A 14,983-nucleotide genomic window follows, 5' to 3' on the forward strand; every position below is an offset into this window, starting at 1 on the left:
ATTAAATTATTTCATTTATATTAAATTTACAGAATTATATCAGAATACTTCTTGTATTAATATGCACTATTTCTTGTTATGATTTTAAACCTGTTTTTAACCTCAGAACGATCTCGAAGTGGAAAGAGGTGCTAAAGTCTGATTTTGTGGTGGCTGTGCTTTAAAATGAATCTTAATTCAAGAGATGAAGCTTTTTGAAAGTCTGACAGTAATCAGTGTTGTGTCATACTGTAAGATTAACCCTGGCTGGTTTAAATGTTTGAACGTCATTAACAGTTGAAAACATTTGTTAGAGATTGAAAAAAGTAATCAAATGTAATCAGTTACATTATTTTTTTAAAAAAGTGATTGAAATAGTAAGGCTACTTACATTACATTTTAAATAAGGTAACTTGTAATCTGTAACCTATTACATTTCCAAAGTAATCTACCCAACACTGATTATATATTGTGTAAATAGTATATTAAAATATATTGAGTAATACATGGAGAAAATATGTAATGTATGTACTTTTGTATTCAGTAAAGCATTTTATATTTTATAGATGTTCATGTGATAAAATATGTTTTTATGTGTTTTATACACACACACATTTGCAAGAATATATGTACTATGTATGTGCAATATATGTAATCAATTACAAAAAATATCATAGATTAGTTGAATAGATAGATTATATATATATATATATATATATATATATATATATATATATATATATATATATATATATATGGATCTATGTTTTTATTATATATATATATATATATATATATATATATATATATATATATATAAAAACACACAATATTTTAAGGCATTTTACACTTGCCATGACTTCAACAAGACATCCAACTGTCTTGGTTTCAGTAAACACTTTTTTTCTTTTTGTTAAAAATGATGAGCTGTTTTGTTTTGTCTTCATTGCTATATATTTCTATATGTATCTATAGCCATACATGGTGCATGTGTATATTAAACACTAGTTTCCCATATATGGAAAAGTTTTATTTACTACAGTATATTGCATTATATTTTCAGGTATATTCCCATATATATATATATATTTGTTTCATGTAAGGTTGATATCATTAAAGATCAAGTTTAATCCCACACCAAGCACAGCTAAGTCTAAAATATAATTTTTCTTTCAGAAAAATAAAAGAATAAGGTAGAGTCACACAGGCCTGCAAATTGTCTGCAAAATGACTTACCATTTAGAAATACACAACAGAAAAATGCTTTTTGTAAGACCACTGTAAGACAAATCTTCATGCATTGTTGTGACCCACTGACTGATCTAACGAAATAAAACGTTTTGTATCTCAGTGCAGCACTGCATTCTCCAGCCATGAGGAGCAGTAACTGATGGCAGATGGCGGCTGTTGGCATTTGTACCCGGCTGGCGCCCAGACTGAGTCATGGAAAGCTCGGTGTGAGGCACAAACAGCTCTCACTCGATACTTTAAACCGACCATGCAGGACAATATTATAATCAGACTCAAAAAACATTTAGAAAGTCATTTTTTGATAGTGGATTAGGGCAAATAGTTATAAATATAATGTCATATATAAGATGAATCATTATAAGGTCACCTTGGGTTGCGTTATCTAATGCCCTTGGAGGTGTTAGCATCCTTTTTTTTTTTTTTTTTTGCTTATTACTTGAATTCAAGAGCTAGACTTTTCAAGCAGATTGCCTGTAAAACAGCAAATCCAAAGCAGATGAGCAGAAATTATATATATATATATTTTTTTTTCAGGATTCTCAGGGAACATCAGCTTTGAGTTCTGTATTAGCGCAGTAAATTTCCAGTCTTGTCTGAGATGTGAGATAACCACAGCAGGTTGTAAAGTAAATCAAGCCCTCATGTTGGTTTTGTCTGCTTGTCCACTGACAAAGAGGTCAAACCCCAGGCAAAACACTGGGGAAATAACGTCATCCAAAGTTTCAATAGCAATTTCTAATAAATCATCTTTATTCAGGGCTTTTCAGATGTTCTTTATTTAGCGCCCCTTTATAGTGAGCAAATACATCCTTCTGGAACCCAACAGAACAAGCTGAAGGCATACATGTATTTATGTGTTTGTTTGTTTGACTATTATTTTTTTATATTTTATTGTATGTCCTCTGTAGAAGACATCAGGACCCAGTTATAAAGAAAACAAGACAAGACAATCAAGGCATTTGTCAGTTTTTCAGTTTAAGGCGACACACTACATGATTTCCACTTGCTGTTTTGTGGAAATCACCGACAAATGCCTGAAATTGGAGTCAAATAGCAGTGTGTGTTATCAAAGACGCAATCAGAGAGAAGTGACAAATCGACGGTGATGTCCCTAAGATATTATGCATGTTAATATCTGAGTCCAGCAGTGTGAAATGTGTTTTGATTGAAAAAGACATTGGCGATGACCTACAGCCAATAAGTGAGCAAGATACAGGGCAAGAGAAAGTCCAGGGGGAGGAGTCATAATAGACCTGCAACAGAACATCAACAAGCAACCATTCTCTCCTTCATATGCTCCCTTTTTCAGCATACAGACAACTCATATCTTTCATTATTTCCTATATCATTTCTCATCTGTGTTTGGTTGTGAAATGTAGTTTGTAGACCAGACAGACTTAATGGTGATTCTTCATATTGAAAAGTTGTATAATGTGTGCCCCCACTCTAGTCAATCTGTTGTGTAGTGTGCACACATTTTGTGCCGTTTATGCGGTTTAAGGTAAAAAAATAAATAAAAAAACATATTATTTTCCACATAATGTACATTATTGTTGCTCCTCTGTGCCCCGCCTTTCTGAAACGCGTTGATTTTTACAATTCATCATTCTGAAAGCGAGGGTGCTGCTCTGATTGGCCAGCTATCCAGTGCCTTGTGATTGGCTGAATGCCTGAAGCGTGTGACGGAAATTTTACGCCCCTTACCATACTGTAAAGCCGTCTCCTGGCAGGATGATATTGTTGGGCAGTTTTCCGGTGCATTGTGATTGGCTGAATAAGCTCATTGGACTTAATTGAAAAATAAGTTCTGTAAACTCAAAATGCTGTTTGTAGTGAGGTGAACTTAAAATTATTGCATTTTCAAGTTCCCAGCATGCATTGCATCAGCCAACAAAGGAAAATAAATGTAGAAATTAGGTGCTATTTGTGTTTTTACACAAGAATAACATAGAGGCATAAGTTAGTACTTAAATGTTGTGTTATCTTATGATTCAATAGTTTCTGTTATGTTAGTTTTGTAGTGTTACCGTTGTGGTGAAGAGTAGAGCCGGAGGCTGAGGATGGAAAGCAAAACTTAAAGGCTTTGTATTACTGCATGATGTTTGAATAATAATATGCCTGTGAGTCTTTTTGGTAACTACATTTGTAGTTACATTTGAGTGTGTATTCCCGCATTATAAGGTTGGAAAATAGTGAACATTTTAGTGAATTACTCCCTATTTCTAAGTTGAGAAATATCAATTTTCATAAGATAATATTTACATAATTTAAGGCAATGGAAATGTAATTTTATTTTATGTAAACTTAAAACATTTGAAAACATCTCACTTAAATGTTTTTGTGTAATCTGTTACAAAATATTTTTTGAGTTCTGTGAACTTATTAGGGTTTACAGTGTAGGCATTTGTTGCATCCAGTGTGGACATAATTACTGATTATGATGACTTATACCAGGGGTGGTGAACTCCGGTCCTGGAGAGCCGCGGCTCAGCAGAGTTCAGCTCCAACCCTAATTAAAACTCATCTGCCTGTAGCTTTCTAGTAACCCTTTAGACCTTGATAAGCTTGTTCAGGTGTATTTGATTAGGGTTGAAGCAAAACTCTGCAGGGCTGCGGCTCTCCAGGACCGAGGTTCGCCACCCCTGACTTATACTGTCTTTTTACGTGTTGCTTTGCATATCGGGTTGCATATCGCGTTGCGTAAACATAAAACCATGTCTGGATTAGTGATCGGAGAAATGACAAACAACAAGCGCTACTCTACACTGCTCAAAACTCACGTTTGAATCATTAGTGGCAAATTCTTTAAATATGTAAACGTACTTACAGGCTGTAAGTCAGAAGTGCCAGACTGTCCTTGCAAAGTTGGAATTGCCCCACTTTATAGAAACATAAAAGTGCACAGAAGCATTGTAGGCTACTGGTTCAGGAAACACTTTTGTAAAATGCGCAGCACACATCTGAATATTTGGGCTGAACTGTTCTGGAACAGTGTTGTAAATACAACTTAACCACTGATTTCTAGTTGTGTCCTCTTTTGAAAGGCCGAACAAAGTAGTTTTGCTTTCACAACGAAACACACAGCATCTCCACAACATGACACTGGCGGCAACAGTGAGAATAAAAGTTAAGCCTTCTTTCTTTGCGTGAACATTTGGGTGGTGTTATGCAAATCTTCCCACATTGTGACATAGAAATGTGGGGGTGTGTTAGAACAAACCATTTCTGGTAGGAGTGCTTGACTCTTAACTTTTATAAAGAATATCTCTTTGGATTTGAGACCTTAGTCTTTGCAACTTTACAGATCTTTTTTCTGCACCAAGAGCTTGTAACACTTCAAAAAGAAAGGAAAAATTTAAATCGCATCATATGACCCTTTTAAGTCCTGTAAGCTGAAAGGCGGGGCATCCATGGATCGGATTTGTTGGTCCAACATATCCCATAGATACTCTAGGAATTTGGAAGGCAAGGCAACACCTTTAACTCTTGTCATGTTCCTCAAACCATTTCTGAACATTTTTTTGCAGTGTGGCTGGGTACATTATCCTGCTGAACCATTGTCATGAAAGGGTGCACTTGCCTCTGTCTGCCTGCCTCTTTCCCATAGTCCCATAGTGCTTCCTGCTGCCATCTTTTCCCCAGATAAACAACGCAATGCACCCGACCATCCACCAGATCTAAAAGAAAGAGTGATCCATCAGACCAGGCAACCTTCTTGCATTGCTTCATGGTCCAGGTCTGTCACTCATTTGCTCATTGTAGGTACTTCCGGTGGTGGACAGGGGTCATCATGGACCCTCTGACCGGTCTCTGGCTATACAGCCCCATACGCAGTAAACTGCGATGCACTGTGTGTTCTGACATTTTTCTATTATGGCCAGCACTAAGTTTTTCAACAATTTGAAGTACAGTAGCACTTCTGTGAATGGACCAGACTGGCTTGCCTTTGCTTCCCATGTGCATCAGTGAGCCTAACAGTACATTCACACGGGGCGTCGGCGTTAACGCTTGATGGAGGGCGTTTCTGAAGCTTGGTGCTGATGCGACCGTCATAGTGACAACAGCCAATCATATTAGTCTTCTGGTGTTGCATTCACGCGATTAGCTAGCATCTGCGCTAGGGTATTTGCATAAGGTGATCTGATTGGCTGACGCCTGCGTTGGTGCTTGTAAAGTTGAAAAGTTTTCAACTTCTGCCGCGAGCAATGGACCAAATGCGATGCAGCAGACCCACAATTCATTTCGCCAACACTTGACGTCACTCCATTCAAAGTAAACGAGAGATGTTGACGCCGATGCCCCATGTGAATGGGGCGTTAGGCACCCATGATCCTCACACTGGTTCACCAGTTGTCCTTCATTGCACCACTTTTTATAGATAATAGTAACCACTGCATACCGGGAACACCCCACAATATGTTTTTTTCCAGCTTCCAACAAATGCAATTCAAGAATGCCTAGTGCATCCCACCTCGTGACAGGTGTGCCTGCAATGAGATAATCAATGTCATTCACTTCACCTGTTAGCGATTTTAATATTATCAATAATTTTGAAGTCTGTTTTTTATATTAACATGTTTTTAATGTAAAACACTGGGATAGACTCCAGTATCTATGCAAACCTTCATAGGACAAACAGTTTAGAGAATGGATGAATGTAAAACTTATACTATTGATCTGTAATGTCTCCTCAACAGATGGAATATTTCTGCTACACCCTGATGTCCATTGCAAAAAACAATAAAGAAATCACTGAAATTTTATTTAAAGAAGCTATTAAAATGTCAGACATCTTTTTTTTTAAACCAAGAGAAGGAAAAAGAGTTGTTATCACCAAACCCACAAGCGTGAGATGTTGTCAGTGGCATGGATGCTCTCTTAAACAAATGTCTTCTAAGAGGACAAAAATGAACAGCTGGGCTCTTAAACAGACAGACCATATAAAATGACACACAGTTAGTCTGTTTTCCACATCATATCATGTTAGTATTGCGATGTGACTTACATGCAAATCATATATTATATTTCAAACATAATTCAGCAAGTGTTACAGTAATCTTTTGTCACAACAAGGTTTTCATCTGTTATGGTAATATAAATGTCCATTCCTCTTGAAAGGAGTTCTTTCACACTTTATATTTCTGCTTCCCCGTCTCACTGATGACGCAGATGTGCTGTGAAGGGGAAGAAATCGCTTACGTGAGTCAAGCGAAAAATAAATCAGAAAATATGTTTGCTTCTGCTTGTGTGCAGTGTGACAAAGATGTTTTCCATCACATTTAAAGCTGCAGAAGGGACTTTTACACATGATGTGTGAGGCTGATTAGAGTTTTTAGGAAAGATGAATCCTGTGCTGTATGCCAGATTTCATCTGGATGTTCACCAAGTCCCACTCAATGCTTAGTGGTGACATTCAAGCTGCAGGTTCAGATGACTGTGAGATTCATCTCTTATATAATGTTGTATGATGAGCTTTGAGGTTGGTAGGACTTTTTATGCAGCTTTAAACCTTTGCTGTTTATATTTATTTTATTTTATTTATTTTTTTCTAGTTACTGGCTAGTTTCAGGTTGTTGGTTGTACTGTATGTTGATGCATTTGAATTTAGTCCTGCCCCAAATTCAGCCAATGTTGTTAAGTTAGGCTACTCCAAGGGGTAAAAGTCTGGCCCAATTGGTAAATGCCATAACTACACCATCTAAACCTATTTTACAAGGAGGCGATTTGTAGAAAAAAAGTAAGCATGAAGGTCCTTCCCTCCACCTATAGTGCGGCATAAGCTAATGGTAGAAAAAAAGTATGAATGAAATTGTACAATTTCATACAAATTACCCACCAATTCACCAAAATAAATAAATAAATACATAAAAATTTAAAATGTAAATCATGTTATGCATTGTCATTAGAGGGTGTTTTTCCTGTGGCTCCAGAAATAAGTGTCATGTTATACCTGTTTAGAGGCCTGTTTGCACCAAGAATGGTAACTATAATAAATACAATGATAATTATATTGGCATCCACACCAACACGCTATACCATTCTGTTTATTATAAGCATACACTGCCATTTTAAATTCTCAAGCTATTTAAAGTCAAGTGGATTCTGAATGGCTGTCTGTGCTTTTATTGGTCTTCTGCAAAAAAATAAAAAAAAATAAAAAAAAATCATTTTGAAAATGATTTAAATTATATCATTCCTGTGTTATTGTTGTTGTTATAACTGTGATTTGGACCTCCCTATTCTCATAGAAACAGAGCAATAATTAAAACCTTATAGTTTTAGTTGTCATTAAAGCGATCATCCTTGGTGAAACTGGGTCTTAAGACTACTTTGAAAGATGTTTCTGTTTCATGGTTTCTATTCTCTCTGCGTGTGTTTTCTCCCTGTGTTTGAGTTTGTTTCCATAGTTACTAATTATGTTTACATGGTTTCTGATTGTGTTCACCTGTGTCTGGCTGAGTTCCTCTGTATATATCTAGCCTTGTGGTTCTCTTCAGTTTGTCAGTGATTGTCTTTGTTGTGGTTTTATTTTTTTATTTTTTTTTTGTAAAAATAGACGTGATCTTACATTGAGATCTCTGAAGTACTCGTTGTAGTCCAGAGCGTAACCCACCACAAAACGATTAGGAATGACAAATCCAACATCTGCAGAAAAACATAAATAACCAGATCACACTAATCACAGTCATGTTCAAATAATCTCTCTATTCCCTGTGTGATATTGTGATTCATTACGACCCATTTCTGCAAGCCAGAAGTAGTGTTTGAGCACCCTTGAACACTCACAGTCTGGGAGCTCCGCCGCCCCGTGAGGAACCCTCTTCACCAGCAGCCTGAGTGAGGAGACACAGGAACACATTGACATTGCTAACGAAACACTCTTACCCCCATTAGATCTCATTCAAAATAATGAAAATGTCAAGATCTTCCCCTCTAGATTTGTAGATTCGTTCTCAGGCTGCGCATCATCTTACATTGGTTTAAAGTAATTCCTCTGATCTCACCCTGCAACTTTAACCATTTTGGGCTGGAAAGTCTCCACGTGCTGTAGAAGGGCTCTCATGGTCTTTCCTGTGTCCACTATTGCCTGTGAGGAAATTAATACATGTAAGATTACACTGGAATGGATATGTGGCGCTACATGAGACAAAAGCTCTAATAAGCTGGCTGTTTGAATTTTGTCTTCCAGTGGAGTTCTGCAGGTGGGTTTGCTCATAAATGATTACTTGTACTAAACATAGAGAGCAATTTTGTGAACCATAAAAATATCTTTCTTCACATGAAGCACACAAGAAAAACTCACAATTGATTTCAAAAGAGTTTGATTTTACGACGCTAACAATGCAATACTCAAATTAACATACACTATATTTCAGAAGTTTGCGGTTGCTGAGAATAGTTAATGTTTTTTAAAGAAGTCTCTAATTCTAATCTCTTACTATATTTATTTGATCAAAAATGCAGTAAGACAGCAAAATTGTGAAATATTATTACAATTTAATAACTGCTTTCTATTTGAATATATTTTACATGTATTCTGTGATGGAAAAGTTGTCTTCAGTGTCTCATGATCCCTCAGAAATCATTCTAACATGCTGAGTTGGGGCTCAAGAAATGTTTCTTATTGTCATCATTTGAAAGTAGTTGTGCTGCTCTTTTATTTTTGGAAATCATGATACATTTTTTTAGGATTCTTAGATGAACCGAAATTTTAGATGAACAGCTTATTTGAAATAGTAATCTTTAACATTATAAATGTCTTTATTATCATTTTTCTTCAATTTAAATCCATCCTTGCAGAACACACACATTGAAAACATCCATCTCGACTTTGTCCTCCATCTTTCAGTTTTCACTGAGATCACTGCAGTGCATTCTGACAGCTTCATGTCTACAGCACAGCTATATTATGATGCCTTTTATAACAGAGCTAATTTTTCAGAGTGAGAGAAAATGAGTGTTTAACTTACAAATGAAACATACAGTATAAAAGAACAATGAAACACAACTTTTAATAAGAGTATATAACAATATAACAAACCGACTGAGGTTCTTGGGGGAAAAAAAAGATCAACAGCACTGTTTGTACTTAATGCAATAGCACATGTAATGGAGTGATCAGCACGGGTGATTTCAGACTGGAAAATGTCTGTTGTGAAATCTGATCTGAAAGGAAAATACCTTTCTACTCTATTGTTTTCCAGACAAAAACCACACTACCCTGCACATGTGCCATGGGAATTGTTCATAAAACAAAAGAAAAAAAAAGCTCTGTTTGCTACTCTCTTGTACTTTTATTTCAGCTGGCTCATCATGCTTTTTTTGCTATTCTCTTGTGCTTTTGTTTTTGTTGATAAAACAAAACAAGGATTGTGCAATTCTTCTGTTCTGTGATAACATTTAATGAACGGATGTGCATACTTACACACACACACACACACACAAGCTTACCTCCACAATCAAGACATTCTGTGTGGCATGTGGGAGAAAAAAAAAAACAGAAAAAATGTCAGAATTTAGAGACTGCAACCCCCCAAATAAATAAATAAATTCCGGATGTAATCATTAGAAAAATGGCATAGACTTGAGTTACATACAATGATTAATACAATGCCACATTAAAAGTTGAATGTAGTCCTATTTTGGATAATTTATTACTATTTTAACCCTTTTTCATATAAGAATTTCATAGTTCAGTTTCTTATATGAACCTACTGGATCTTGTATAAATGCATTTTGGACAAGCTGTAGAAATGTGATACTAAAGTTTATAAGGAACAAAGCATCAATCACACTCATTAGACAAGATATGATGTCATACTGCTATGATGATGCACAGATTATTGATTGCTGCTAATGGATATAATCAATTACAGTCATCTGCTCACTTTAGACTGGCCTGATGATGAGTCCATATCAAACACAGAGGAAGATTTGTAATAATTAAACAATTTATAATTAAGCAATATGGTTGCTGTAACCAGACCATACACTTTAAAAAATGCTGGGTTGTTTCAGCCCAACTTTGAGTCAAATATGGACAAACCCAGCTGTTGGGTTAAATTTCTGAATTAAAATTTTAACACAAAAATGGGTTGGTCCACATTTGGCCCAAAGTTGGGTTGAAACAATACTGATATAAAAATATAAGTAAACTTTATTGTGTACACATTTCTTAATATTATGCCTAAAATATGTTTTAATGTCACTGTTGATGAGGATTGTATAACATTGATCTTTAAATGCATTATATTTAAAGTGTATCTAAAGTATACTTGCAATAGTTCCACTTTAGCACAATCAAATATACTTCAGCACATCTTTAGCTGGGCTTCAGGGATTTTATAACATTGATATTTAAATGCATTGGTTTCCAATTTACAGGTTTACCAGTTTTAGTATAAGGGTATTTATATTAAGTACATAAATATGTTAATGTATTTGTAGTATATTTAGCATGACATAAATGTATTTCAAATTCATTTTAGTATATTTAGTTTTCACTAGGGATGAAGCACCTGTACTTTGAAGAAAGGAGCTTATGCAAATCTGAAAACCAAGCAGCTTTCTTTTTGAAAGCAGAAGCACTGAATGAATCACTATTGATTTATTCAGTCAAATGAGTTTGCAAAATATGGTCTGCGATTCAGTTTGATTCATTCAGACTGTTCACTAATGCACTCGATCGTGTTCAGCGGTTTTTCACACTGTAAGACACCCTGTATAAACTACAAAATAGAGAATTTGTGACATCAACTGTGACGTCTTGTGCATACATATTACATGTTTAGTCGATAGGAATGTACATAAAATGTACCGTCTGTACATTAAACTTTTCAAAAATGCAAAGGAAGAACTTTTCTGTCTTTAGTACAATAATTGTCATGTAAACATACCCTAGGAAGAGAAATTCCAACTCTGTTCAACTAGCCACAATATGATTTGAGGTATCGTTAATTTTTTAGCAGTCTTCAATAGGGTTTGTTCAAATCACTAACCCTAAATCGTGTATGAGCAATAGTGCCTTATAATTACTACTAATAAAGCCATTTTATTTTAATGCATTCTTATGACCAATAATAACTGTACAATACCTTGCCTTTCAGCACGGAGAGGTCATCTGGTCCAATTATGTGCAGATCTTCAGTGGACTGGTCATTCTTTAGAACACACAGTGGGGAAAACACAGAGACAGACGTTAAAGCCCCCTGCTGTGGCCCTGTCGGCACATATGATCGGCACATACAGTCTCTATAGACAAGAGCACCACGAACACAATCAACTTCTGTACGCCCCACAGACGCTGCTTTTGTCTGATGAGACAACTGGGTTGCGTCCTCTTCTCAGGGTCAAGTTGATCTTCTGTGAAGGGGTGAAGTGGCTCTTCTGTGCTTGAGATGAACGTTCCGGGTTGGATGTGTTCAGACAGGAAGTTCTTCTGTGCTTGAGATGAACGTTCCGGGTTGGATGTGTTCAGACAGGAAGTGTAGATAGACACATATTTTAATGATATGTATTAAACGATAAATTTGATTACTACAGTGGTAAATTTGGATTTCTCTACAGTGGTACTCTTATGAAAATTAACCAAAATTGTATTGTAGCAAAAGTGTAGTAAACCATGTTTTTTTAGTGATTAGCATTTGTATAACCACAGTTTTACTACAAATACCATGGTTAAACTATGGTTAGTGTAGGAAAAACCAAGGTTAATTTGTGGTTACCATGGTTTAACTATAGTAAACTATAGTTTTTTTTTTTTTGTTTATTTGTTGTAAAAACATGGTTAATTTGTGCAAGGGTAGAAAAAACGTCTTTAAAGATACACTAACAAAACAAATTGTGAATTTATTTTTTTTAAGCCATTTGGTTTATGGGGACACAGGAAGTAAACCGTGTATATATTGTAGTACCCATGTCATTATACACATTTGTGTCTTCATAAACTACGTTTCCATGTTTTATGGGGACATTCCACACACACACACACACACACACACACACACACACACACACACACACACACACACACACACACACACACACACTCGCACACACAGTGCATCTCTTTGGACTAAATTGTGCAAACAGCTCCATCTGCTGGCTGATCAGTAGGTTAGCCGATAACATATTCAAAAGTGCAAACAGCTCCATCTGCTGGCTGATCAGTAGGTTAGCCGATAACATATTCAAAAGTAACTGATTCAGACTAGGTGTGTGTGAAACCACTGCCAAAAAAAAAAAAAAAAAATTATTTTAATATAACAGAAACGTTTTGATAACGAGGTAGCATGTTTTAACTAAAATATGTACTATAACAATGAATTTGACTCAGAAGAATGGGTGAGTCATTTTGAACCAATTCATCAAACCGATCAATTTATAAGGTCCTAGATTGAAATAATTTATTAATATCATTTTGTTAGAGGCATTTTCATTTTCTGTTTTTCTGTTTTGTGTAGAAGGTTTTTAGTGTGTTTTATCTGTTTTTTAGTTGGAGTAGGTAAGTAAACCCGTTACTTCCACTATATTTTCCACAATATTTTATTTAGATTGAACAGCATACAGTATCTGCATATTTTGTGAAATATTTAGTTGACAAATGCCACCTAACCTTTCTGTTATGTATGCAAATCACCTACACAAAAGTATGGCTTAAAGTGCCCAAACACTTTTAGAATGTTATGAGACTCATCACGTTGTGTACTGAGGGTAGATCATCTCATGTAACGAGATCATTAATTCAGATTACAATGTTTTCCACAAGTTTGAAACAAAAATCAGCTATTCTGTTGCTGATTTTAATTTATCAGTGTGCCAGTGATATTTTTAGTATAATTACAATTGAGATACTATTTTTTTTAATCTCTTCCATTTAAAATTTTATTTCTGTCAATTTTTGAGGATCATTTTTGATTTTAGTTATCTAGTATTATTAGTTTTTTTTTTTAATGTGTTGTTTTTTGTTTTTTTTATTTTTTTTTTTTTTTAATTTTTTTTTTTTTTTGATGTATGATGTTTAAAGTTTGTTTTTTAAAAACTTTTTTTTAGTGATTTGGGGTACTGAAATAACACTTTTTTTTTAGATTGTATATTGTATTTCTCCAATTTTTCAAAATTTATTGCATTTCAATTGTTTTATTTTTTTTTTTTTTATTTTTTGGGATTAGCCTTTTAGATTGTATATTGTATTTCATTTATTGCATTTCAAGTATTTATTTGTTTATTTTTGGGATTTGATTTAAAATTCAAATTTGCACATGCACATAGAATTCAAGCACCATCTGCTGATCACAGCCAATGACGGACACTTTGTTACGATTGTACTACAACGAGGACCATGTAACGAGAAGACTTTAATTTATACATATGTTCATTTATATAGAGTAATTTAGTGACAATTTGTTTGGATTATTTTGTAATTTCTGGGTTTAAAAAAGAGCTAATGGGGATTTGATGGGTGTGTTTTTATGTGAACTAAACTCTGAACACTGTGGATATGAGCACTCTGCTATCAAACAGAAATAGTTTTGGCTATTATGTGTATGATTGCAGTGCTTCCTCACCAGATAGCTCTTGAAGCGGATGAACTCTACTCTGGTAGTCAGTCTTCTGTTGGCGCTGCGGCTCTGAGCTTTAATCGACTCCACCAGGTCAGAACAGAACTTATATCCTCCCTTCAGAACACACAGAACCATCAGATCATGATGTCCGATGTCTTCAAGGATGTCTCTGGCCAGACACTCAATCCTACAAATCACATTAGATCACAATGTCACAAACCCTGTGTGTGTGAGGAGGTCATGTGATGTCATAAATTAGATTTAAGGGTCACATGAAGTTAATAGGCAACCCAAAATCTTTGGAATGTGATTGCGGAGCTAAGAAAGCACGAGACTAAACAATGAATAGTTGAGAACATAAACTCTCTATATTACCTATTTTTATGTATTAATTTACACATTTCTTTATGTATTACAAAATGCCAGACATATTAAAGTAACAGAAATATTATACTGAGATCTCCTTGATATATTGTTCCTCACAAACATTTTGCTCCTCAGGTTTTTTCTCTTGAGAAATAGACCCATGGAATCTCACGTTTAGAAAAGCTGTGTAACAATTGTGTATGGAGGTGCTCTGTGTCCAGCAGTGTGTTTACCTGTTCATGATGACTCCATGAGGGATGTACACACACTCCAGATCACCCCGATAATGCTCAGGATAATTAAACAGCTCCAAACTGTAACCTGACCAGCCGTCTTTAATCTAAACCAACCAAAGACAGAACAGAAAATAAAATAGTTCATAGTAATGTTTAGTAGAAATGCAAAAAGCAAAGCAAAAAGAAAATCACTAAGTAAGGATGTAAAATGAACAAGCTGTCTGTTGCAATTGTAATGAATAAAATCCAGTATGTTAGGCATATTTACCACAACGCCTGGTTCTTTTCTCTGGTCAGCTGCCATGTCAGTGCTCGTATGTGTAAGAGTGAATTAAGCTGTGAGAGAGAAACAGACGTCTGTGCACCCACCCATTTTCACACGAGTAAACAGAGTGGGAGGTGTTTCCAATGATTTCATTATCAAAATACTTTCCTTTTTGATAGACATGGGCAAAGTTTCGTTGCATTTATATATTAAATGAAGCTTTGGTGATCAATGTTTTGATGAAAGTTTAAGACATAATTTTTTGGAATAATGTTCACAGAAGAATCACGAACAAGACCAGAAACATATTAAGACAAAAAAAT

General features: G+C 35.2%; 1 protein-coding gene across 1 annotated transcript; it reads right to left on the reverse strand.

The window, feature by feature from the left end:
- Positions 1-5,383: 5,383 nt before the first annotated feature.
- Positions 5,384-14,833, reverse strand: prtfdc1a (phosphoribosyl transferase domain containing 1a). The gene is made up of 9 exons (XM_042714124.1): positions 14,664-14,833; positions 14,393-14,499; positions 13,797-13,980; positions 11,325-11,390; positions 9,682-9,699; positions 8,235-8,317; positions 8,017-8,063; positions 7,799-7,875; positions 5,384-6,404 (listed from the first exon to the last, which is right to left on the reverse strand). The coding sequence occupies exons 1-9, from the start codon at positions 14,697-14,699 to the stop codon at positions 6,357-6,359; spliced, it is 666 nt and encodes a 221-aa protein (XP_042570058.1). The 5' UTR covers positions 14,700-14,833; the 3' UTR covers positions 5,384-6,356.
- Between the last annotated feature and the right edge of the window lie 150 nt (positions 14,834-14,983).

Source organism: Cyprinus carpio, chromosome A24 (genome assembly GCF_018340385.1).
Source record: "Cyprinus carpio isolate SPL01 chromosome A24, ASM1834038v1, whole genome shotgun sequence".
Lineage (NCBI taxonomy): Eukaryota > Metazoa > Chordata > Actinopteri > Cypriniformes > Cyprinidae > Cyprinus > Cyprinus carpio.

Bases quoted from the DNA above. Each gene is read 5' to 3' on its own strand.
- prtfdc1a (XM_042714124.1), bottom strand. From the start codon at position 14,699: ATGGCAGCTGACCAGAGAAAAGAACCAGGCGTTGTG. The intron at 11,391-13,796 runs GTGAGGAAGCAC...TGTGTTCTAAAG, and splicing joins TCCGCTTCAAGAGCTATCTG to AATGACCAGTCCACTGAAGA. The intron at 8,064-8,234 runs GTGAGATCAGAG...CTCCTCACTCAG, and splicing joins AAAATGGTTAAAGTTGCAGG to GCTGCTGGTGAAGAGGGTTC.